Genomic DNA, 27,526 nt, shown 5'->3' on the forward strand with positions numbered 1-27,526 from the left:
CAGAATGCAGACAAGCCTACTCCTCAATTGTTAATGAATTTATCTCTCCCTGCTGCACCTGTGAAGACAACTGACTTGGCTTTTTGACACGATCCCAAACCCTGGGAATAACATAAATCTAACAACTCCAATAAATCCACTGTGAAAAATATATTGATAAACCAGATTATTTCCTTCCAACAGACTCTACTAAAAGAAAGGCAGTTCAGTTTTTAACTTTGTTCATAAAAATGTCAACAAGTCTTAATGTCGACTAATCGTATTGCTCATCTAATCTAATAATGATTATTAGATTACTATAATAATTTTAATTCCAATTACTTTAGTAATGCCCACCAATTTTATCAACTACAAAATATATGCCAACTGTAACCTTCAGTCAAGAAATGAGAGAAAATGCCTGTTTCTCCAAAAGGCCTTTGCCAATTCTTGACACTGTCAACCCTTGCTTAATCCTCAATTCTTTATTTTTGCATCAAAGTCCTGGTCATTTAAACTGCAGTTTATTTCATGCTTATAATTAATGCTTTTTACTGTTGTTTTGACAAGATTCAGCTTTTGGTGTCTTGTGTCTCATACCTGCTAAATTCAGACTGATCATGGCCCTCAAACTTGAGAAGAGAGAAGAAAAATTAAATTTGAATAGATAAAGGAATAAACTTCAGCCTTATTTAAAACCAATATAGCAAAGCAGTAGATTCCTATGAAACCAATTCTAACCTCTGAGAGTTACAATTGGATGTAAATGTATAAAAGCACAATTCTACCTAAAGCATTTTAATAATCACCAATGAAAGCCCATTTCACTGGATTTAACAAAAATGTGAAATATTAAATCCAGGTTTGTTGTTCATTTAAAATAGCTAAGAAAGAAACGTAGAAAATAAATCTGACTTTATTGCGTACACCAAGGCAAACTAAAGAAATTACATGACACAGCAGTAAACACATACCCCTTCCAGCTCTGGGAAGTGCTCCAGAAATTGTGCCACATATGTCACAATTGACTGTTCATCGGGTGACTCCACCATGATATCTGTGGAGACAGACGCGAGGGGCTTGAGCACAGACAGCTTTGAAACGCTCTTGCAGAGGAACAGATTGTCAGACATTTATCCTGCCATTATGGGCACAGAAATAACAGCTACAAACACTTATTTTTTTTTTTTTTCTGACAGATAAGAGAGATGCTCTTCACTGCTGATGGCACTTGACAGAGTTCTCAACATCCTATTCACATTCATTTTTTCCTATTTCCAGACACATACTGAACCTCGATCAGGGTTCCCTTTTCATTCACTTTTATACTGCCATTCATGCTGTTGTCACTAGACAGTTGGCTGTTGTTGGGCGACAATACAGAGGTTTATTTTTAGAAGGATGGCCCAGTCTTCTAACAGGTGATGAAAATGTAGTTGTGCTTTCAATCATGACACCAAGGCCAAGTGCCAGTCTCATATAGTTCAGTAAAAAGAATGACAAGAAATCCATTTATACATATTTTACATACACATACACACTTAGGTTTACAGGTATAAATACCTGTGTGTGTAAAGGGAAAACTGGGAGATGCAGATGCATTCGAATGGGTATCTCTCCATTTGCCTGGTATGGCAGCCTCGTACAGCTCATCCTGGAGTGACATTTAGTCTCTGCAGCCTGGGTGTTACAGAACAGTGCTAATGCACTGAGACACCCCTCAGCAGAACAATTAATGCCCTCTAAGAGTGCTGATATCACAAAGCATCTAAGCATGAACCAGGACCAGCTAAAAACATAGCTAAATGTTAAACATAGCTAAACATTGGCATGGTGTACGTAGCTAAAACCACAGTAAGATCTTTGACCTCAAGGAGCTTACAAATATGACTGGAAGCATACAATTACAAGCCATCACCATTTTTATTTTTCTTATCAAAAAACTCAGCACACTGATCCCATCAGCAGCCTAACCACTGTGAGGTTTTTGGTATGTATCACAATGCAAGATTCATTAATTCATTGTAGACTCATGTTACCCAAAAAAGCTGATGTGTTTACCTTCAGGTTCGAGGAGCCGAGGGACACCCAGTTTATTCTGCGCTATGCTGAAAGCATCCTCCAGGTTTTCTCGTGCTGATTTCTCCAGTGCATGCTTCATGTCTACCAAAGTACAATCTATGGCTTTTATGACGGCTAAGAAAGCAAGGCCACTCCTCCAACTACTTGTGAAGTCCTGGACTGCAACGCCATACCTAAACAGAATTACATACATTTGACATGGGTGGTTTGTTACAAAATCCAAAGTAAAGGCATCATCATTTTCAGACTCCTGAAAGTTAAAACGTAAGGTTGCTGAGTAGCACATGTCATATTTGAGGTATTTTTGGATTTCAACATCTAGAAATACATTCAGAAAACACATGGGTTTACAAACTGAATTGGTGTGGCTAACAGTTGACACCAACCTGCTTGTAGGAAGTAGTTAGTAAAAACAAAGCCCTTAAGAATTCAGCAACCACATTTAACATTCACAAAACCAAATGTCTCTGTGATTCCTGTTTCTGTTGCTCTCCAGCATTTTAATGCCATAGCTTGGGAAAACTTCCAAGATTTAAATATTTAAACACATAAGCATAAATGATTCACATTCCTGTGTACTTGGCCTTCTATAGCAGAAAATCTGCCAAATGCAAATGGTGTCAGCATATGCATAAACCACAAGAGTGTTAGATGCCCAAAGTTTTGGAGGAAAAACAGCCATCAAATTTGCAATGGAATACAGCCCCAGAATAGAAAATTCTGCACAGATCATGAGATAACAGGATTACAATGATGCTATTGTGTTTTAAATACTGCAGTTGCAAGAACAATTTTCTCTTATTAGATCTTTCCAATTTGCATTCTTTGACTGGGCTGAAAAGTCTGTGGCCTTTACTTCTCAGGTCTTCACCTTCTTTGCATCACCTATTAATAACAACATCAGCATTATTTTGGACTAAAACTGTACTTCCTCTATGGTCTGCACTGGCAGCAGTGAACTACAGGGGGCAAGTTTATCTGCTCAACAAGCACCCTTAGCTTCCCTGGAGATAACCAAGGGATGATGCAGTCCACAGGACCAAGTATTTAAGATGTAAATTTTTGTCTTCAACACTAGAAAATTTGTTTTCAAAGGCGAGATATAAATCCAGAGACAAAAACGCCAAATATTCAGCTAACCAACCTGTATAAGTAACTTTGACACACGCCCTCTTTAAAACTCCCTGCCAGTCACTACTTCAATAACAATACATGTAAAATACACTCCAAGAATTTGCATGTGCATGAGACATCTTACACTACAGTTTTTTTAACCTGACAGTAACTCTGCCAGGATAAGGCATTACTAGACAAAATGCTTTGGTGAAAGAACCACTTTTTATTAAAGAGGAGAGAGCTGTCTTGTGCAGTGGAAATCCACTCAAATGTTACAATTTCAAGAGAAGCGACTTAAGTTTCACTCCTTTCTCCTCTTTAATACTGAGGAAAGAGGGACTCTGGTAGGGACTCTATCCTTCAAGGCACTCTGCAGTGCACAGAGACACTTCCTCTGGGCTACCACTTAATTTAAAAGGCTGCTGATAAAGTCTTTCAGTACATTTATTTTTTCAGTTCACCCCCTGGTCACACCTAACCTTTAAACAGCACAAGATGTCAAAGAGACTGCATGAAAGCTGGGGTTTGGGGAGTAGAGAATGACCCTGCTTTAAACAGCACCAAGCAGGTTAGTGCAAGTTAACATTTAACACTCAAACCGTGGAGCCAGCAGTGGCCTTCAAGGTCAGATGGCTGCTGTAAACACATGGTCATAGTGAAACACCCCCATGCAGAGACCCTGTGCTCCCCAGCTTCAAAAGCAGAAGAAGCCACAGCACATGGTAACACACCCATGGAGCAGGACAGAGAAAGGAGACTCAGCTTCAGAGGGGCAGGTGGCAAGACATTGTTTTGTTCACGGGTTTGTTAGCTTACTTTCTGGTTTTCCTCTGAACCCAGATTAGAAGGGCCCTGATGGCTTTCCGCTGATCCTTCACTGTAATGGACATGTTTCTCTCCACGCTGGGAGTGCTGGGGGATGTGTCTGATTCTGGACCACTGGGCCCAGAGGACAGGCTGGAAGAAGAGGAGTTCCTGTTGAGGTTGCCTGTAAGCTCCTTAATCTGTAATAAAAGGTGAAATACACAGTGTTCTGCTTTATCACTGGCTGCATCATGTCCTTCTTTTCATGCAAACTTTAAAGAGATCAGTGCCAAAACTGAATTTTAAGTGATAATTATAAACCTGTTAATTTTAACTTTCAACTTGTATTTTATAAGCATGACAGCCAGCAGCACCCAGGCAACAGAAAGGGCAAGCTCACAGTTCAGACCGAAGTGTGCAAATGGAACAAAAAGCAAAGAAACATGTCCTTGAAAGAAAAGTTAGTTTAAGTGTGATTGTTCTCTTCACAGGAATTGCTTGAAGGAAATATTTTCGTCAAGAAATGGTGATCTGCAGCAGCACTCATGTCCTTGATCAGCACTGACATTTGAGACTCTGCTGCTTTTGGGTCTCCCCGTGCCCTCTGCTGTTTTTGGGTAACAAGTTCTGGTCACACCATCTTTGCCTGTGAGTCTGCTTGGCCAAACTGGTTCTGTGCAGCACTGTTTAGCCTGAGGAGCTCAGCCAGGGAGAGAAGCCCCAGTGCAACTTTAAGATCATTTTTTTTAACCTTATAGCCTTTTTTTAATTCAGACCAAGAGAATGAAAGGGTCTCACAGTCTTACGAGAGTTGCAGAACCCTCCCTCCATCTCTCTCTGTCCACTAGAATTTGGGATTGTCCAGAAGGTAATTTTCAAACTATGGGCAGGTTAGGGAGCAGTTTTAATCTAAGCCTGGCGATAAATCAATTTTCAGGCTCAAATACATGTTATCAGTTCCAGGTCCTTTGAGATCTTTCATATGACCATGTATATCAGTTGCGAATTTTTGCTGTGTTGAGTAAGTCTCCAGAGAACAGTGATTCTAAATGGAATTTCCCACCACATTGGACCAAATCCAGTAAAGGTTATTGAAAATAAACTGTGACCTGGAACCATACCCAGGACATTGGTTCAGTTCCAGGGAATCTGGAACAGAACCCTGAGAAGGCACAGGAAAGAAGGGAAAGTAGTAATCTGAAGCTCTAATTCAGGTCCAAGTTAAATGAGGGCTTAAATTGTCTCCAATTTACATCAAAATAGGTCCAATGAAGTAAAATGAAAGCAGCTGCAAGTATAAAATTAGTGTATATTAGGAGGGGAAAAGCTCAGGTTTAGCATGATTAATTATGTTCTTTAGGATTAAAAAACAATTTAAAAATCAGTATTCAGCTGGAATAGATGGATACCATGAAGACTGATTACTTATGGTTAAAGTATTCAAATTTTATTACCTGAAAAAACAAGATTATATTCCATATTAGCCCAAGTACCAGAGAGGAATTTCCATCTGCTATTTCTGCTGCATCGATGCTAACAAGCTTTACCTGTAGAAGAGATCATAAATTCAGAGCCAAATTCAAAGCAGCAAAGTATATGCAAAAAATGCACTGAGACCACTGGTTATGACCATACCACTGCTGCCACTGACAGACCAGCAAAAAACCAATGCTGCAATCTTGTATTAATGAAAATTTGCCCTGATCACAATCACCCTTCTCCTGGAACTCCTATCTGAAACCCCCAGCATAGTCTGCAGAACAGAAGTGAACTCAGTTCTGCATTTTTGGGACTACAAATGCATTTCCTCCATACAAAAATGGAAGAAGATGGGGCCCCCTCCAGTGGACCCTACTCATAAAAGGTAATTTCTCATACAAAAATCTAAAATCCTAGTAAGATCTGCTTACTTCTTTTTTTCTATGCATCTCCTTTCTCCTTCCTTGTCCCACCTTACCCAGCTCGTCACAGGGTTCTGATTAAATCAGTTAGCAACGGATAGGGTTGCCTAATCCAAGCAAACTCTAGACTTTCCCACACTGAGGTTTTTTCCAGCTGATAACACCAGGATGTTATTCTCTTAGACAACACAGATTTGGTTTTGGCAAAGGTCACGGAGGAGGGAGGAAACAAGGAAGCTGTCAGTACTGCACATGGCACCCAGACCGAGTTAAAGCCCAGCAGCCCAGTTATCTCTGAGAAGTCCCGGACACGGTGAATCACTCAGCAGGGCTCTACCCTGCTGCCCCAGTTCCACAGACACTGTCGGGTTCCACCCACTGGGGTTTAATATCTAACCCTGAAGCTCTTGGCAGCCAAGGCATTTTGCCAACACTTTCATCACCGCCCTTCACTAACTGGTTTGGTTAAGCTGAAAAAAGGAAAGCAAAATAACTTTTTATCTAGTGGTCTGCACAACATTTTCAGTCTCAGCAAGAAGACACCTCCAGTTGTCATATTTCAAGGATCAGATTTCTTGCTAGCTCCAAGGTATTTGGCATGGGAAAACCCTTAAGACTTAGTACATTTGAATAACAGTTTCTCCAAAATGGGGAGCAAGTCGCATTTATCATTTCATTGTTTAGTGTGAGCTCTGTCCTCTTACTGCTGCTTATGTTTGTCACTCAGCCCAGAAGAGATACTCAGCTAGAAGACATTAACTGCTTACTTTTAAGGGAACAAGAAATCCAGAGGAAAGTAGTTTGTAGCACTACTAATTAAAAAACCACCTGTATTCAAGGTTCCTCCTTCCTGGCCTTGCTGATTGAGGACCTAGTGAGGTCCTGGCAACCAGATATGCTTCAGCTGCAACTCTGCCAAGCACTGGTACCAACAGAGAGAAATAATCTCATCTGCCAGTGGGCCTTAGCTGGATTTGGGTAAATTGGGTAAAAAGCATCAACTGGGAAACTGTTAAGAAATATGGGAATATGTAAAATATTTCTTAGCAGTTCTACAGCAGGACGTGTAGACGTACACATTTAGGGCCAGATCAGCCCCTAATGATGGCGTTTCCATAGGGAGGCTGGAACACCTGGAAGTTACTGGACAACTTCTTGACCTTTCAAATCCTCTCCTGGGGAAAAAGGCAAAGGATGTTAAACCTCCCACACCTACAAAGTCACATGAGATGTGCTGAGACCTCATTTCATGCTCATTCCTGCACCGGGGTTTGCAGCAACCCTCCTCCATGACAAGCACTGCTGCTGGAGCAGGAGCTAAGCTCAGTGCAGGGAAGAAGTCAAGTGACACCAGTTGCTGTTGGAGCATCCCATACAAGGCAGGGTTTTGCACACACTGATCCTTCCTCGGTCATAAAGTTTAACCTTACTTGAATCCCTTACAGGAAATAGCTCAATATCTGTTTACTCTTTCTGGAGGATCTAAGTATATACCATGTATATGAACTGTTACGTGGCTGGGGCTTCTCTTGACCCCATTACCCTCAACAACACACAGGCCACTTCCACAGGGCTTTGGAATAAACCCATCAAAGGAGAAATAAAAGGAACTAATCATTTCCAGCTACAGGGTCTGATCACACTTGGTCACTTACCACTGTAGGAAGTGATGCTGTGGTAGTACAAAACTGACTATGAGGGAAGTTATATCCCTTTAAGGCTTTGATTCCTGGAATTTTACATTTATATCATGTTCCCAGGTTTCACTTTCTCTTGCTTTTGACTCATGATCAGCTGCTGCAGCAATCAGTTTACCAGATAAATACATGATTTCTGTAAGTGAAAATATTTCTGAGAAAAGAAAGTCATCTACCATCAGTGTAGCTGAAGTAATACCACTAAGACCCAGATCATAAAAATTACTTGCATTTCTTTATATTTTCTTTTAATATTGGGTTCCTGATCCTTTAATCCCGTTGAACTTTAACATATAAAATGAGCAAATAATCCTTGCTTTAGACTCTGTAGGTGTTCTTGTTGTGCACTTTTTGTGGCTTTTCAGCCTTGCTGCTAAGGTAAGTCACAGCCTCTTGAGCAGTACACTCCTCTTGCATATATGCAGCAAATCAGCTTAGCAAAAAATTACAACTTGCAGCATACATCAAGAGAAAATATTAAGACCAGTCTTTGAAAATACTCACATTACTGTCCTCCAAGAACTTAAGTGCTTTGGCTATGTTGTTCAAACGAAAAATGCGATGAGTTGAAGATTTGTATTCGTGCATCTAGAAAAAAGAATTGCCACGCTGTTTTTAAAACTGGTGGAAACATTCACCACGTCATACAAACCTTAAAACACTACAAGCACTGAGGCAAAATAAAGCTAAGAAAATCTATCTATGAAAAATTACTGCCATCTTTTGTGAACAGTGAAATGCTTCAACCACAGGATTTTAGCAAAACAGGGTGAGCAACCAGCTTTCCTGCTCCCCAGATGTTACCACTCTCTTGGACTTGCCACTTTTGATTATTTATGTCATCACTCCCCAGCCATGCTCAGTCACAGGATCAGATTTGCCTGAAAATTCATAATAAAAGATTTTCTTTTGTCTTGAATTAAATGAAATTATCCTAATTAGGAAGCATGAGCAATTTTAATAGCAGGCACGGGCAGGTGGGAGGCAAAAACCTTCACTTTGGCAGAAATGAAAGATTTTGCATGCCTGTCTCCCTGCAATTCCACTGTGGCACACTGTTTTTTATCCCCTATGTGCAGAAACAGCTAACAAGAAATGCAGCCAGCTGACTTTGCCCCCTTTTCTCACCTCCTCCCTGACCTGTGAATGCACAGTCTAGGGCTTATCATGATGTATCTCCCTGTTCAATTCATTTCAAGCCTGGCTCTCAATGCAATCTGTGTGAATGCACATAGAGAATGCACAGCTACTTCTCCTGCAGCTCTGCCAACCTTCAAGAATATTAAAAAATATTCTTGACTCTGAATGTGTGAGCACACATTCAGGAGGCATTCCTGCTGCAGCGTATGCAGGTGGTCAGTCACTACAGAGCATCACCGGGTGCATCTGCTGAGAGAGATGGGTAAGAGACAGCTGCTCCTCTTACCCAAGTGTGGTAGCCACACACAGGAGAGCTCTGGTGACAAGATTGATGGAGAAAGAAAACATTAAAGTCAACTGGGCATTTATATTTGCATTGGGTGTTCCGTTTCTGGTATGTGGAACTTTACACAGCTCTTACAAAGAAAGGAGGAGAGAGAAGTTTCTGATTAGTAAAACTTTGCCCTGCTGATTTAGACCATATTAGTAAGACTAATGAAACTTGAGTCAGAATACCAGAATGAAACTCAGGTTTCATTAGTCTTACTAATACGGTCTAAATAAATGAATTTAATTCCTTGATTCATCTAATCAATGAATGAAACATAGCTCTACAGCAGGCATCAGAAGAGCTACTGAGTTTCATAATGATCTTAGACAAAACAGAAACAGAACTTAGGGATAAAAAAATGATACAGCAATTATGTGTTTTCTTGGTAACATAACTTGGGTGATCTCCAAATGGAATGTGTGAGCATTAAAGTATTAAAGCCTTAAAAACCCTCAGGGGTAGGAACATTAACACTGATCACCCACCATTATACACCTCATTGCCATAGTTCCTTGAAATCTACATTATAGCTCAGGACACCCACCTGTAACATAAGAAAATTACAACAAAGTTGCTGAAATTCTTACTACAATATGCAAGACATGGGTCCAAATTCACCCTTATTCCTTGGATATCCAGGCACTGTTGCTTATAACATACCAAGCTTCTAGGTATGGAGGCTTCTCCCTCTCTTTACATACCAGCTTTTGTCCTGACAGGACTTCCAGGAGCGCCATCAAGATTTTGCCATCTTGTATATCAATGAACAAGTCTTTCACTTTCAAAGGAGGCTTGCACTGTGAAGAAAAGAAACCAGGTAGTTTTTAAAACATTGCTCTTTGATAAATCATCACGATTTCAGAGAGATGAAAGGCGAATTTTACAGCACAGATACAAGAAGTAAATCATAGCCTGTTGTATCAAAGAGCTTACTGTTCTTCACATTTGTGGCAATTCTGTCCTATGAATGTTGGAGCTAAATCTGAAAGCAGACAAAGACTGATTACAGATTTCCCATAACAGAATTTAACCCTAAATACTCTGCCTAAGAAATAACCAACCAAGGGTTGGGTGCTGATCCCTCAGACTAAGACATGTCCAGCAGAAGCAAATACCACTTTGTGCAGAAATAAGCCCATGATGAGCCAGCCACAATGTCCCTTCTCATGTGAAAGGCTTCCGGTGGTGCAGTTCTGTCTCCCAGCATTTTTTAAGTACTTTAAAAAGCAACTTGTATTGTGTCTCTTTTCTCAGCAAACTCCTCCAAAGGGAACCATCTCCTCACTTCACTACGGTGTTGGTAGATGCGTGCACTTCAAGGCACACAGCCAAGTCAGATCAGCCCTTAGGGGTAGTCCCAGCTGCAGCAATTACAGTCTGCTCAGGTGCCACTCACACACATGTGCCTAAAGAGCTCAATCTTTTCATTTTTGGTTGGGCAATGCAGTTCTGTTCGATTCAGCACTGCTCCTGGCAAACTGGGACCACACATTTTCATTACTGGTCTTTAATCTAGCCAAGAGACTAAATAATGCTCTATGAAAGAAAGCAAAGTATCTTTCCTTTCAAAATTAAATAACTCATCTGAAAGACTAAACCCCAAACACTTTCTATTCTTTCAGTACTTAAAGCAAGAACAGAACTCAGAAATTCAGACTACTCCCATGATCAGCAGAGCCAGATCCTCTCAAGAGATGACCCAAGTAGGATCACAGCAAAAGTTTCCTGAAGAAGTACAAGAAGACTTCATTGCTGCCTCTGAAAAAAAGAAGCCACTCTGTAGGAAGTGCCTCTTTGAGGATAAAGGCAGAAGACACCTTTCTCAGTGAGTCTCCTCAGGGAATCACCTGAAGTTAGAGACAGCTTCAGTGAAGCTGTCATTGTTTACATGGTTATGTTTATTACACCATTTCCAGGAAATACCTTAATAAAGCATTAATAAAGCAAAAGGCTTTCACCCTTTCTCCAGAAAAGCATTTTTATTTGTTGAATCAGTGAGGAATAAAAATTGTATGCACTCCAGAGAAAGCTGACCTGCCCACAAAGGTTCTAAGGCTTTGTATGCCTGGCACACCAGAATTAACAGCACCCTTTCAGCTTTTTTTAGTCTTTTTCCTCCAGTAAATCAAAGACCTTCTTTGCAGTCACGTATTTGACAGCCCTTTCTGACAAGTTCCAAACCTGCAGTTAGTTTAAAGCCCTAGAGCCTGATTCATGAAGGCATCATGTAACACTGTCTTCGTTCTGAGAGGCCTTTGGGAGCAATTGCTAGTCAAAACATTTCCAACTAGCCTTATTCTGATTTTCCAGTGAGATTTAAGGGGATCCCTTTATGCCTTCAAAAACACTCACTGCAGAGTAGTGGACTTAAGCAACTATATATGTGATGGCTTTCTTCTAAAACCCCTTCACTTTACTGTGTCTGGAATGCAATCACTTCTCAAGAACTACTCAACTGAGAGTCAGCCCAAACCTAGTCCCACTCTGTACTTTTTGAAATTAAGCTGCACTAAAGCATTGTGAAGCTCAATCACCAGTCTGAATAGGTCAGGAAGCTGGTCTCATTCCTTGATCCTGCACTAAGCATTGCTGCTGTCTCAGTAATATCAGGATTTTTTTTTTCTTTTTTCAACCTCAACACCAAAAAAAAAAATTCTCTGCATGACAGACTACTCAGGAGAGGTAGTACTTATCTACTATCAATAAGAACAGTATCTTAGGTTTAAGAGCCACATTATGGTGTTATTAAGAAACAATTACAACTTAAAGATATGATGTCCAAACATTAGCTCTCTGATGTAAGTGGATATGTGAAGATGTCATCATATTGCCCCCCATAACATGACTGATAAGGAATTATTGTTTTCCATCTTCAGATCTGGGATGAAGACAGGTTCTGAAGAACAGCTTTCTTTAGCCCTGATTCCTCAGATGTTCAAACTTCCAGTTCAGGGAAGAACACAGACATCATCATCTCAGAGCCTCAACCATATTTGATTTTATGTGGGTCCAGTCTATGGGAAAATTCTACCTTCATGGTAACAGGTAATGGCATTTAAGATTTAAATGCACCTGAGAGGATAAATGCCAGTCAAGCCTTCATTGTGCCTGGAAATAAAGTTTAATTAATCCAGAAACAGGCTTTGAGCTTCCACTCATTCTACCCAAAATGTGCACAGACGTCAACTTTGTTTCCAAAATTTAACTACTTTAGAGGAGTTAACTGCAATCTCTCTATGGCTATGTCCTTGTATCACAATATCAAGACTGTTTGTCAGTCTTACCTTTCCCAAGTGCAGGTTTATCCATCTGGTAAAGGTCCTCTTCTGCACATTTTCGCGTTCAACTAGAAATATCAGAAACAAAAAACACCACTTAACTTTCCAGAATTGGGAAAACTGGTAGTAAATTTCAGAAACTGATGCACAAAAGAGTTAGAATTCATGAGAACTTGATGAATAAAACAAATATATTCTAAATCAGGAGAGATAAGCTCCAGTTTCAGTGTTTTATTCAATTTCTTTGACCAGACGTGAGCTATACACTTGTAGAAGCATTTAAAAGGAGCAGGAGGAAGGAATTTCTTAGTTTTGCAATCTTCAGTGTTTAGCTTCTGCAAGGTGAACACTTGTGTGCTGTGCACAGCTCTCCAGTGTTGTCACTCTCTGAGCTTGACCCTTCTATGTCAATTTATAGGATTATTGCTCTGACACCCTCATGCAAATTGGGCTGGCGTGGATTCCAAGGTATTTGCATGCACAAGGCAACAGGACCAACACAGCAATTTTGTCTTCATTCTTATGAAAGGAAAAGCCTCACGAAATCCCATCTTCCCAGTCTCCTAACTAGTGCATTTAGAATGAAAATTCCAAGTCCCTAGACTGAAGAATCATTTTATTTATATTGCAATAAGACTAGGAGTGCTTGTCCTCGCCAGAACTGTGCTGTACAAACAGCTCTTGGGCCAGCTGAAGAGTTTTTAATCACATCTGCCATTTCCTGAATCCATTTCCATAGTGAACTACGGCAGGAGTGTAAGGGGAATCATATTACTGGCCAGCTTTCATTTACCTTCTAATATAAAAGAGTAAACCATATATTTAATATAAATGAAATAGACTGTCAAAGCAATATTTCACTTTAAAGACAATTATTCTCAAGTGGTTACCAAGTTTCACTTGAATTAAGGAAATCTGGCAATTTATGAACAAAACCCATTAAAACTAGTTATATGCTAGTATTTCAATTTACTCATAGAGCATATCAAATACATTTTAAAACCATTTTGTGTTTCTTCAGCCCTACAAAAAAGGCTAACTTATCTACTGGGAAATCACATTCTGAAAAAGTCTGGGCTGCTTTTATTGGTCAGACTGATTACAGGCCAAGCAGTAGCTTGTGTAAATCAAATTTTAATACTGTTCTTTTTGATCATTTGAACCAAAGGGTCAGCAGCCTCTAATCATATGTATAACTGTTTTCCTTATTTTGATGCAGTGGAATAGAGCTTTTCAGCATGAAGTACATCTGTCACTGATGTCCATTCAGGCCTTTTAAGTCATCTTATTCCATAAAACCTGATTTTCTCCAAGATTGGTTGAAAAAAAAGTCATTACCCTTTAAGTGCTTTAGAAAACATAGAAAATGCCAAACTAATTATTGCTGTTGGCTTTTCTTTTAAAATGTCTTAGAAGAATGTGCAAAGATTTGAAACAGCTCTCTCCAAATGAAACTGTAAATTATATTAGGACTCCGGAGTGTCTGTAAAAAACACCCACAGCATTTACCACCTACAAATCTCAAAGTACAATAAACTGAGAGATGTGTCACATATTTCTTGGGCTTCGCTTTCTTCAGCACCTCAGCTTCAGAACTGGGTTTCCATGCACTCACTCCCACAGCCACTGCTGAGCAGCAGAAGTGCTGTGTGTCACCCAGGGTGTAACTTCGACAATCGAGATGTTAAAATTAACCTTTGACAGTGGGTGGAGGTTAAGCCAGAATTATTCCCAGATATACTTATTTCTGTTCAAATACAGGTGAACAGAACAGGCAGAGAAGCTAGCAGTAGGCAGCAGGGCCACCCATTAAACTTGTCTGAAATGGTGAGGAATGCTTGGATGGGCACCAGAGCTAGGCTTCAGAGAAGAAAAAGGAGACCTTATCAAATGGGCTGGATATACAGATTTTCAATGTCAACCAAAATCAAAAAAGAAACACAGAAAGGTTCACAGAAGCAAATACAGTGTTTTCTGGTCTCATCAGAGGCTTGGTTTCTTGTCATATTTTTCGCCAGTCACTTTGGCAACCTTCACTTTCAGTGTAAATAAGGATGCAAAAGAGAGCTGTGTTTATTTACAGATCATCCATAAAACTGAGCACACACTGGCTCCTAATTTTGCTGCAGAAATTCTGCCATGATGCAAATCAGGAGTTACACATATGCCTCAAAGGATGGGTGAGCCAAGCTGGTATTACTGCTTCAGAAAGCTCACACACCAAACATTTAAAAAAAGGCACATTCAGGAAAGCACTTGCATACATAGACAGGTTTCTGAGATGAACTTGTCTCTATGGCAAACAGCTTCTTTCCAGGAAGTGATGAACCCAGAATGGGCACTATTTGGTTCTGTAAAATTCTAAAGCAACAGTAACTGGAAGGGGAAGAGGAAAGGAGAGGAAATGTGTTTATAAAATCCCTAAGGCACACAAACCCCTAATGCAGTCCATATGCTCGATGGCAGATTTAATGGGAAAAGTTCAGCACAGGTATTTACTGGTGTGTGCCTTTAACTGCTATTCTGCTCCAGACTTGTGGACCTCCCAGTTTCAGTACAGCCCCTCCTCTCCACAATCCTTTCATTTAAGACTATTGTAGAGACTCTATAAACTTTATGCAGTTTCTGTAAATTAAATGGAATCTTTTTTTCTCCTTCACACCTAATATTATATGAAAGTGAAGAAAATCATTCAAGTCCAAAGTTCCTATACTTACATATATAGTTTACTAAAACTGCACTGTGTTTACTGGGCAGCTAGAGAGCAATAACACTATTATAAAATAATAATTGCACCCACCATATGGCTGGCCTGTAAACAAATCCTATACTGGAAAAGAAGGATGCCTGCTGTGAGGATTGAATTGAAAGATGTAATGCTGGAAGGAAAAAAGTCAGGAGTTGCCTTTTTGATTCAACTCAGCTCAGACCTTGATATAAGAGAAAAATTAGAGAGACAAATTCTGACCACTCACAGAAGCTGGGTCTTCCACACTCTTCCAGTAAGCCCAACTACAGCATGCTCTCACAGGAGAGTGTAAGAGGCACAGTGTTTGTATCAAAGTGCATGGGTAGGGCACTGACAGGCATTAACTGCAATAATTTAGAGGGAAAGAAGCAACTGGAGAAGAACAAGTTGTACTGTTAGGATTGGGTGTACCCTATTGTATAATCCACACAGTTCTCTGCCCCACAGCTGTGTCCTAGAGGACAGCAGAATTTGGCAGAATTTGGCTCAGCCTCAGTAACTGCACCCTAGTCAGTATTCAATAGTCACACAGATATACTGCTTCACAAAATCTTATGGCAAAGGCAGCTAATTCCTCAAAGAGTAAAACTAAGCTAGTTCAAAAACCACTTGGGCAAAATTCAAGCTTAAGCTGCTAATGCACAAGGGGGTTTGGCTGCTTTCCTGTGTGGCACTATTTCCTTCCCCATCAGTCTAGAAATTCCTCAGGCATTTGCTAATGCCATTTCTCCCCCTCCCAATTCTCCTCAGAGGTCACTACTGTTTGCATCACCTGCAGGAAGCCAATCCCTAAGAGCCTCTATGTTCAACAGCAAATTGGAGATAGCAAATATTGATTTGCTTCTAAATACTATTTATTTTGTTGTTGTAGAACCAGTTATGAATAATCCTCTGAGGCACACCACCATGGGGCTGGGCACTTCAAGGAACTAGGAAACATGGAAGCTGATTTGAGTAGAACACTTGTCAGTGTATAATTATACAGTTTCAGGAAACTGCTTGATTTACATGTATGGATATTACTCCCTAAGCAAAGCAGAAGGTCACTTAAATTTGCTTCCAAACCTATTAGCATTTCATCTAGGATATCATCATCAAATGACGTTAAAACCTTCACAACAGGCCAAGCTGGCTTGTAGATCCCCTTACAACTTACCCTCCAGACATCTTGCCAAGTTCCAGTTTTGTAATAAGCACAAAATCCAGCTTTCTTCTTTCTACCACAAGCTCAGCCTCTATAGATACACTCGCTATTAACAAGAAGCAAGTCTTCAAGATGGAAATGCTGGTGTTTGCTATCTAACTGTGACAGAGGATGCTTTAGCCACCCTTGGCTGCAGAGGCAGTAACTTGCCAGGATAATCGCCCCATATTCACTTCATAAGTAGCCAGTGGCCACCACAGAACCAGTTCATAATGTGCATGGCTCTGCATGTATCCCAGCATTTGCCAATGTCTTTGATCAGGAGAAAATGACACTTCTTATTACACAACAAAAATAGATGGGGAAATGTATGATAATTAAATACTACAGCCTAACTCCAAAGTGGAACGTGGTTCAGACACCCTAAGTCTTGGGAAATGCAAATTCCTCTCCTGCCTTCCTCACCCCCAAACTCACGTTCATAGAGTTAAGCAATCAATCAGTTTCTAATGAACCCACATTGAACAATCCACTTTTGAACTCCAGGCCACTAAATAAAATGAGAACTGGATTTTAAACTGGGTGTTCCTGCACTGTGACGCAGCTTAGGTATTTCTGATTACTAGGTGTCATACTAACAAATCTGAATACTCCTTTCTCTGCAAACAGTGTTCACAAAGGAAGCCAGACTGACATCTTAGAAAATGGATTTTACCTAAAAATGCTCATTTGAGATGATGATAGATGCAAGTAATTGCCTCTGGGCAAATAAAGACCATGCCATTAGTTAGAGTACGTGGTCAGGCACTAGATGCAGGATGCTGATGACAGATACCGGATATGGACAACCCTAAGGAAGTACGGATCCTTGTCTGGGAGACCTTCTACTGTTCAAATACATGGGACAAAGTTCAGGTGCACAGCCCAAGGACAGAGCACATCTAAGCAACACATCTGGCATGGGGAGGATGATTAAAGGTGTACTGCAACAAAAGGAAAAGGGGGGTGAGCAAGAGAGACTGGGTGCGGGTGTAGCAACTGACACCAAAAAAACTGAAGAGTTTAAGATTAAATGTGTAAAGTAGGGCAGGGAAAAGGGCAATTAAATTTTGTACTTTTTTTCATGTCAACACAGAGTTACATTAAACACATTGAACTATGAATGCTCAGAGACATAATTTCTATTAAATTTTTTCACAAGAGGATGAAAAAACAGCTCAAAATATCCACTCGTGTATATGGTGCAGTCCAGTAACACTGCTCTGTGAATACTCAGTACTTGCACATAAAAATCTCCATATTTGTAGGAGTGTGAATTTTAAAGGCATAATCAAAATATAAGGAAAAATTTTAGCCAAATTGCCTACAAAATTAATTTTATAAGCTCATGAATTCCTGTGAATTCTATATTTTCCTTGTGCTCAAGAAATCCCCAAACAGCTTAGAAGATTAATATAAATTTTCTGTTTGATCTATACAGGGGTTGAAGGCTTTGTTGTGTACCATATGCCAATTTGATGTAATCTGGAGCATATGAAATATTAAATCTTAAAAACCCTGGTTTTCTAAAGCAAACATTAACTACACTATATAACATGAGTCCGCTCTCAAGTTACCTCTTATGAACAGGGCCTCTAAGCTCTCCAGATGAAGTTGTTAAGTTAATTGTTTGTTGAAACTGACCCATTTATTAGGGTCCTTATTAAATTTCTATGGCAGGTGTTGAAAGCTTGAGGCTTTTTCATTCCATCAAAGTTGCAGAGTCCGAGTCTTATTGGTCCAAAATTCTTTAAAACTCAGGTTGGTGCTGCAGAACACGAACATTGTAAGATCCCAAGCATTACATTTTCATTAGCTGCAGCTAAACAGGTTTCTTTTGGACTTCAGTGTCTGGTTATAGCAAAATATTTACTGCTGCAATTGGTATATTACGATTACATGCACCAGACAAATACTACAAGATGAATATGAGATTTCTAAAAAACTCTTAGTGCTTCAATCCTCATAATGTCTGAGACAGATGTTTCTCTTGCCAAAGAATTAGATGAATTTACTTGTAAATTCTATTGGGCTTTGGAAGAGAAATCCTACATAAAATATTACTATTAGAGCTGATCAAAATAGCTTCCAATAAGAGGGATTTATATTTTCCCTTGAAAACTAATTTAGTAGTGGCAGATGGTAAAGATTCCCCTCCATGTACCCTTCAACCACAAAGCAAACATCTTTGTTCTCACTGCTCTTTATATACATGGGAAATGTTATTGAACAGAGTAACAACATTTCTCATTTACATACCAGGAATGTTATGAAACAAAATCTGACAAGGTTAAAAAAGAGAAATGCAATTCTCTTCTGAACACTGAATGAAACAGACATCAGTGTACACCGTGAAGATTGCTGGACCCAAATAAACATTAATTAGGTTAAATTCAACAGGTTTGAAATTGATCTAAAAACTGACTTAAGTGTTGGTCCAGCAAGGGGTTTTCAGGCTGTGCAGAACACCTCTTGTGGTTTATTACACATTGTTCAAGGACCATAATACCTCCTTCTGTGTATGAAATGAAACAGGATTTGCTGTTACCAGCAATTGCCATTAGGAGAAATGCAACAACAACCAAGAACATCGTGGTTCAAGAGCTGTTCCTCGCCCAGATGATGTTCCAGTGCTGCTTGCTGCACTAGTAGTGGCTTCTCCAAATGGTTCACCTCCTGGGACTGCTAACGTTTCTTGAAGGGACTGAGTCCCCAGCTCTGCAGTGGGCAAAATATCCCACCCCTGTCATTGCTGGCATATTGAACTCTGTTTAAAGCACAAGCTTAACTTCAATTTCAACCTCTTGCACTTTTTCTACCTACTTGAGTATACTCAGTCAGATTCTCTGTACTTGCTCAAAAATAAAATCAGGAGGGCCCATCTGAAACTAACAAAATCATAGTTGTCACGTTCAGCCAGGTACCAGTTAGCCCTATCTTCTTATCAGTTAGAGAATTGGCTCTTGAATAAAGTTCACATTGACGTAGTTTTACCACACAGACCTTTCCCTCACACATGAAGAAGGAGGTCCCACAGCCATATCAGCATCTGCACCAGTGTATCACTTCTAAGTGATCCTTGGCAAGATCTCCATTCTCATCCTGTGGCATCTAAAATGAAAAATTCATCATCCTCCAGAAACCATCCTACATCCAGCAAGTATGGGCTAGTCACAGAGTCCAGTCCATTCCATCTCCACTTTGCATTTACCTTTACTTGTTATGGCAAACCTAGAAAGCTTAAACTGTGAAGCATTCCTTATTCTTCTTTTTTTTTCATTTCTAGAGAGGAAGAAAAATCCTTTTGGCTGGCTAACTTTGTTGAGACATCAAAATCTGAAATGCAGTAAGATATTCTGCTATACATCAGATCTGACAACAGTGCTAAAGCCTGAATAATTTGAGACGAGCAAAGAAGCCAAACAAAACCCACATTATGTGACAGGGATATTTCTTGACATTCAGAATCAGATGAGAACTAGCACGTGCCCAGAGTCCCACTGTTTCCTATATTTGTCAGTTAATGTTAACAGGTTGGTGTTTAACTGTAGCATTTGAAATCACTGTAATTAAATCTGCAAGTAGAATGAAGAAAACGCAGGAGCGGGGGACTGGCAACACATCCACTTTCCACAGAAGAGTCCCAGGCAGTTTCCCAAGCTTCTTTAGACAAATCAGTCGTTAACTCTCCCTGTTATTAACTAGAATCTTTAAAGCACGACAGGATAATACAGAAAGGCTGAAAAGACAACTGCCAGAGGCATATCATCTTCTTTGGAATTTGCCTTTACCTGTGGGAAACTTAAATACAGTAGTTTTGTTTTCTAAAATCAGGTAAGGAAAGGCAACCATGAACATGTCACAGAACTACCTTGCAAAAGCTCTGAAATCACAAAGAATTGCTTGTTGGGGTGCTGGTGGCTTCTGGATTTCTCTTTTCTGCTTCTCCCACTGCCCCCAGACAACTTGAGATTACTGGGCCAATACATCATCCAAACCAAGGAATGCTTACAAAGCCTTCTGCACACCTCAGTGCTAGAAGAGGTTCAGAAGCAGAACTTAGTTACATATTTGCAGAACTGAAAGAGCAGTAGTAAAAGCCAGAAAGAGTAACCCAGTGCAGGGACCACCAAAACCTGCTGGTGTGCTCAAGAAATGGAGGAGCCTTGTATGGATATGCAGAATCCAGAGCCACGCTGCCTACTGCCTCTATCCCACTGATTCTTCCTTTTAAAGTCTCTTATCAAAGCCAATAAGCAGCACAGAAGAAATAGAGTGAATAGCATGGTAATCAGGTGAATATTAGAGACATGCAGAAATACATGCAACTCTAAGAGCAAAAGATTGAAGAGATTTATGGAGATTAATATTTACTAGAGAAAAATCCTCTGGCTTTGGAGGAATAAGCAGATGCTTTGTTCATTGTGGGCCAGACATGTGATCTGAAGTAGAGGGTACAAACTTGTTTTGGAGGGACAGAGAGGAACACAAAACCAAAACCAGCGTAAGAGCCACCATTCAAAAATGGATGAAGGCAGACCATAGGCTGCCAAAGTTAGATTAAAATGGATAAAAAGCTGAAGTACAGTAGAAATTCTTTTTAAGATGCATTTTATAAAATGCAAGAGCCTGGCATACTCCAGTATGCTGTACCAATACATACTCCTAAGGAGTTGCCATTTGACTTAAATGACCTGCTGGGAGGTATTCTAGGAGGCTTCAAGAGAGTTACTGCTGTTTTTCTAGAAAGGGTGGCTGCCACAGAAGAAGTTACAGACAGACTAAGGATGGCAAAATTGTAAGTGTTCAGTGAAGTCAATCATGCAGTCTCCCCCACAAGATCCCAAGCCTGGCCCCACTAGCACAGGCTTTGTGGGCAGCACAGCAGAAAGCCTGGTCCCCTCTGCACCCTGGTGAGCACTGCTTTAGGTAGCACAGGGAATTGTGAGCTGAAAGTCCTGAGTATTATTCAAAAGTGAGCAGAGGAATTATTTTTCTGAAATCAGCAGCAGTATTTGCTTTGCTCCAGCAGGCTCTAAGACCAGGTTATAATGTATGAACACAGTTCAGAAATAATATTGGCACAGCTTACCAATTAATCAAAACTAGAAGGTGTCAGACAAAATCTTGGACTGGGTTTGGATTAAGGCCTGCAGTAACACTCAGAATCCCAGTTTTTCCTGGGTTTCCCAGAATGTGGAAATGCAGCCCTCAAGTGACGGACCGATGCTCTTGATGGAGTTCCACATTTTTAGCTATATGCCTGAAGGAAGGTTTGAACAAATCTGCCAGGATGAAAACCCAAGGAAGAGCAATGTGTGTATGAGCTCTCTTGTTCTGAGGATCCAACAGTAAAATAGTACCATTTTATGGCATTAAACCAATGTCATCAAAAACCACAGCACAGTGAGTTGTGCTTCATCCATCTTCAACACTGACACTGACATGGCTCCTCACTTTGCTATTAAATAGTTCACCTGTAGCTTCCAGGACAGCCATCACTTCTCTACCTTGCTAATTTTTGCAACTATTTTTCAAGTTTCAAATGAGAACGTGGCAGGAACTATGAAACTTCACACTCTGTCCTTCATAGCCATGGAACATCCACACAGAAGGAAAGGCCAACATAAAAGAATTCGGATTTAAGTGCCAAGCAAGTATCTGTGTTGTTTATGGACATTTCCAAAGACAAAATCTACCAGAGAGACATTCCTCATGTACAATTTTACCCATAGCAAGAAAATCTTCTTTCAAACAAAACACCCATTACTACCTAACTATACTGTGTGTTTGCACTGTACCTTCAACCGACTTTTTCATCCCTGGGGACAAGACATAGCAGTGTCTTCTGTTACAAAGAAGCAAATGGGGGCAGCAAGAACTTCAGGAACCAATTATCACGCAAGCAACAAGCCCTTCCTTTAATACAATCTTCAGCGCTCATATGGCATCATCACATCTTTCAAAAGCCAAGTTTAAAATTAACAAAAAAAAAAAGCTCATGGAAAGAACACGTATTTTGTTGCTTTGAACTGTATCCAGCATGCGTAACGATCCCTCCTGAGATGTGTTTAAGAGATATACTTCAAAACAGGACGTAAGCCATCTATTTGTTCTATTAGCTTGTACTCAGAAGAAATTAATCTGATATTCCAGAGAAAGGCAGACCTTCCAATATGTGTCATAGTCCCTAGCAGAGGAATAAAGGTATTTTGGCATGAGAGGGAGGGCCAGCCCAAGGGCAGGGTCAAGCCACATTTTGGCAGCAGACCTGGCCTACTGTGTACAGCAGCCCCTGGCCCAAGAGCACTTACATTTACAAACACTATCACATGAGCTCACTCTTGCTCCCCTTGTTGCACTGCCTTGCATCTCACCCCAAGCCTTAACAGCAGGATTATGGTTAGTGCATGTTCCTCCTGTTTTTTTTATCCATTTGCCATATCAAATCAGGAATGTTATGCAATGGGAATAATGCAGAGCATGAGGGCTGACAGCATTCCTGCTGCTGTAGGAGTCAGAAGAGCTCTAATCAGTCAGCTTCTGTTCTGCCTCTTTTTCCTCTCTCTGACAGGCACACCTGGCAATTTCAGCCCAGAGGAATGCTGGTATGTGCTGGATATGGTTAATAGGTGATACCTCCACATTCTTTAGGCCTCCAGTTACCTTTAGAGCTGGAACATGCATACTCCCCAACAAAAAAAAATCAGTGCCTTAGCCTCCATTTTTCTTCAACCATAGGAAATGAGATGGATGAATGGATGGGTGGATGGATAGATGGATGGATGGATGGATGGATGGATGGATGGATGGATGGATGGATGGATGGATGGATGGGTGGATGGATGAACAACAGAAGAGGACACCAATGCTGTCAGGACCACACAGTTCCTTATGGCAATCTTTAAGGAGCTGAACAATCCAGTTAAATAGGAAAAGACACCAAAAGCATAAGGAAGGCTGCCCTGCTCACAGACCCTGATATCTGAACACCTTGTCACCAGCATTGGCAGTGTGTGTGGATGGGATGACAAAACCTCTTCACTCAGGCCCTGTCTATGCTCAGACGTAGAGATTTCAAAGCTGTTTTAAGATTTTATATGATTTGTAGAAGATTCTTTTATAAGAAGCTCAGGTATCTCAGAGAGCTGTGTTAGAGCCAGGACAGAGCCATTCTGCCTTTGCATGTGCTTTCAGCTGAGAAGCTTTTGCTGATGGTCATGGTCCTGTGCAGCAAACAGTGCCTTGCCTGGCTCATGCCATCCAGCAACTGCTTCATTGTGAGAGCCTGGTTTTAAGCTGAGAAGATTAACTCTTGTGAGGAGTTTCTACTTTTTACAGCTGTATGAAATGACTTCAAACAAACAAACAAAACATTTCAGAAATATGAGACATGACTCATGGATTTTGAGAGCCAGAGTTCACATATCCCCATTGTGTGTCATTTTGAGATCATGGAAAGACATTATTAAGTATTCCAAGGACTCTGGCAGGCTTGAAGTGTGCATGGCAATGAGCACCATCAAAGCACTTGCAGCACCCATAGTACAAGCCAGAAAGTCAGACCAGAAAATTGAGTAATCATGACTAAAACATGATCATACAGTCAGCACCCCTCAGGATTAGAAACACAATGAAATTTTCATAGAGAAAAAAAAATCAGGAATGCAACAACCTGATTGCAGCCTTTTGCATGGCAACAGGGAAACACCAAGTCTTTAAGCAAAAGATGCTACTTTGAAACTGAGGTATCATTAAAAAAATAAGTTTACTCTCAATGCAAAACAGCATTTAGATTGTGCTACAAAATATTGCTGGGAAGGTCATGGATACCAGAGCATGACCTCTATCAAAAATCCTATGTAAGGTATGTCAAGGAGAAGGCTCAAAATCTAAATGCCTGTGGGAATTCCTTTCAGGCCTTGGGTAAATTTTCATGCTCTGTGCTTCTCATCTGTAACAGTGCAATGATTCACACTTTGAAGGTAACTTGGAATTGAACCCACAAACACTGACTGCAAAGTCAGGCCCTAATGTTTCGTAAATAAGGAATTCATAAGATTACTTTCATGATTCATCTATCCAACAATACCAAAACTGCTGATCAATAGCACCACTTGCACAGCCAAGGAAGGAATGCCAACAGGACTTGATACAACAGTGTGCCTCTCTTGTGCTGGCTTTGTCTGCACCCGTATATTAACTCCAGTGCAGTAAAGTTGTAAAGACAGAAATACCTTTTACCTACTAACCCTGGAAGCTACTGATACTGGAAGTAACAGAGGAGAAAATGTTAAAATTGAACTTCATCAGCAGGCTATTCCTCCCTTGCTCACCAACATGACATTCATAAGAAAGTAAACAAAAAAGTCAGGATGTGAATTTTGTTTTAGTGTAACTTCACAAACACTTTTCATGGGTACCCTTTAGTTTATTTTTTTCCATTAATAATTATGACTGCAATTTAGCTGTAAGAATGGCTTTGAAAATATACCTTCTCTATTTCAATTTATTTCTACAGCTGCAGAATTACATTGTTTAACTTTTCTTTCTTAAGTGGATTTCCTTTGGCTTTGGCTCCCATTTAATAAAGTGACGAGTTTACTGAAAACAGCCTTTGCAGTTTCAGTGGATTAGTAGGGTAAAGCCTATCTTGATTGAAAAATAACTTTGCTCCATGTTGCTTTACTGCTAGTCAGCTCACACTACTGCCTACAGCTGTGTCTGGCTGACAGACCAGTAATTTCACTTTTTGTTTGTTTTCAAATGGTCAGCAACAGCCACACCAATAACATGAACACTCTTCATTTTCTGTGGCGTGTGCAGAGACCTGCACCAGAGAAGGTGGGAATCCTCTAAGTGGAGACACATTGTCAGAAGAGGGTTTTGCTGCTCTGCTGGAGATCAGCAGTTGGTAAACGCAAAGAAAGCATGCATGGGCCAAAGACAGCAGTATAATTACTTACAATTCCATGCCAGATGAAACACGTGGGTGGCAATTAAGTACAAAAAGCTTGTCAGAAATCCCTAAGCCCATAATTTAATCAGGATTTGATGCTATGACACCACAATGTGCAGCACACCTCTTTAAGGTCTGCAGAGCCTTCGTTCCTCACTCATCTCACATCCTGCAGCATTCTGGGCACAGCTGTGTCCCACAGAGGCTCTTCCTTGACAGCACCCACAGCTCCTCAAGATAAGCATCAGGATTTAGCTTTTATTTGTCTTCTAAAACTAACAGATTTAATCTGTAGATCATTTCATTATAAATAAAATAATAAATAACAGTTACTCTGTTCTTTCAACATCGAAAAGGTTTAATTTTATAGGTGTTTTTTGTAGAATAGTCACATTAAACCTCACATGTGTAAGCAAACAAAGACACTTTGATATTAACAGATGAGAAGAAAAGACCATGGGTCATTCATATTCCCAAGACAAATCTTGTCTTCCTCTCCTACCTTGGCCAAAAAATTAAAAAATGGAGATAACTGGTGGCTTTTAAGAATGACAGTATTGGCTCATATGTCTCCGCTGGAAAAACAATAATCAATCTATTTACTTCTATGACCATTAAACATAGAATTTTAAAGCTTAATTATATAAGTCCTTCCACTTAGACACTTCCAACCAACTCTCTCCATTAAAAAAAATTTAAGAGATACAATCAGGTATAGAAGTACAATTATATAGTAAAGAACATATTTTTGTCACAGACAACATGAAGAGAAATAAAAACTTTGAGTTTATGAACAGATTAAAATTTTCAAAATAATGACAAAAAGTCCTAAGACAAGTTCATAATATTTACAATTTCAACAGAGATTGATCACCTTGCATAAAGAACATAAAGTTTGCCCACTAAGTGAGATACAGCAGCCTTCTAGAGAACTTCACTGGTAAGGAAGCTGCCAAGGGGTCAAGAGATTAAATCATCTGGTTTCAGAAGGAATTGCCGGTCAAAGGAAAAACTTCTGCTGTTATAAACTGAGCCTTTTCCTCTGGATTTTTAGACACTTATAAAATTCATCCATGCAATTTCAGGGTCAAACATAAGAAATTATCACTGTACTGATTTTACAAACAAGTTACATTTGATTGATTTATCTGATGTCATACAAGAAGCCAAGTTTACATCTCAAGCCTTGCTCTTTTAAATCACACTTTGCATGGCATGCCAGGATATGCTTAGAAAGCACTGATTTGATTTGAGTTGCTATGCAAGAGATGGATCTTTTAAATGCAGCTTGCCTGGGCCCTTTTCTTAATGAAATCCACTGAGATACTGAACTCCACAGTTAAAATAGGTTTTTCCATACAGGTTTGAAGCGAATGAATTTGGAGCAGAATGTACTTGCTATAAAAAGTAAAGGGAAGAAAAAGTCTTCAAACTTAACATTTGTCCCAAGAGTCACAGAAAATTTAATGTCTCAGGGTTGTCTTCCAGGGAAACTAATGTTTCCCTGGAAACATGTTTCTAAATACAGTTGCTCCACTCACATCTTGTACTAACAGTTTGTTCTTCAAGAACAGAGATGGGCTAATCAATGCTGAGTTAGTATCCCTGAAACTTGCCCACTCGAGTTAAATCCCACATTTTCTCAGGATCCACCTATTTTTTATAACTTAATGCATCAACATTTTGTAACAAACCTAACCTGTGGTTCGAGTTACTTCCGAAAGTCAGTGCATGCAAGTCCTCATCTCAAACTTTAGCAGTAGCCCTAAAACATTTTTAACCTCTGGCACAAAAATAGAGATGTACTACTAATTACTCTTCAAGTCTGAGACAGCTGGTGCTCAGCCAGGTACCAGAGGCATTCCAGGAAAGTGACTGTATCCTGACTTCGTATCATGCCTGGCACATTGGAGCACCAATCACTTCTAGAAGCAAGATCCAGTTAAGCCTTGATGAGTTACACATTTCTGAGGAGCTTCTGGGAACCAGTGCAGGAAATCTGTGAAGTCACCGTGGTGTGTGGTTTCCCTCCTTATCCAGGCACTAATGTAAGCATTAGTCCCAGTTTCCCCATGGATAAAGCATAAATGCTGGTGAATATTTCACTTCTAGAGTGCAAGAAGAAGGAGCTGCCTATTTCCAGCACTTCTTCTGGTTACCCTGCATTGAACTTCTTGCCAGTATCCACCTACAACAAGGAGGCAGTGCGGGTCCTGGCATGTTTCCTAACAAGATCTCCAAGTTGCAGTGGGTTTGGCAGAGTGCTGTCTTGTGTCTTGTGTCTCTGCCTAGGAAGAGCTGGCTCTG

The 27,526-nt window shown here is 40.1% G+C and overlaps 1 protein-coding gene across 1 annotated transcript in view; it reads right to left on the minus strand.

The window, feature by feature from the left end:
* The window catches only part of CLMN (calmin), a 75,997-nt gene that overhangs the window by 13,342 nt on the left and 35,129 nt on the right, over window positions 1-27,526 (minus strand). Inside the window, exons 2-8 of the mRNA XM_038139249.1 lie at window positions 12,335-12,396; window positions 9,752-9,847; window positions 8,084-8,167; window positions 5,436-5,528; window positions 3,994-4,181; window positions 2,041-2,234; window positions 954-1,036 (exon numbers count right to left, since the gene is read on the minus strand). Of these exons, the coding sequence (XP_037995177.1) occupies window positions 954-1,036; window positions 2,041-2,234; window positions 3,994-4,181; window positions 5,436-5,528; window positions 8,084-8,167; window positions 9,752-9,847; window positions 12,335-12,396 (800 nt within the window). The remainder of the gene's footprint in view (window positions 1-953; window positions 1,037-2,040; window positions 2,235-3,993; window positions 4,182-5,435; window positions 5,529-8,083; window positions 8,168-9,751; window positions 9,848-12,334; window positions 12,397-27,526) is intronic.

This window comes from Motacilla alba, chromosome 5, assembly GCF_015832195.1.
Source record: "Motacilla alba alba isolate MOTALB_02 chromosome 5, Motacilla_alba_V1.0_pri, whole genome shotgun sequence".
Taxonomy (NCBI): Eukaryota; Metazoa; Chordata; class Aves; order Passeriformes; family Motacillidae; genus Motacilla; species Motacilla alba.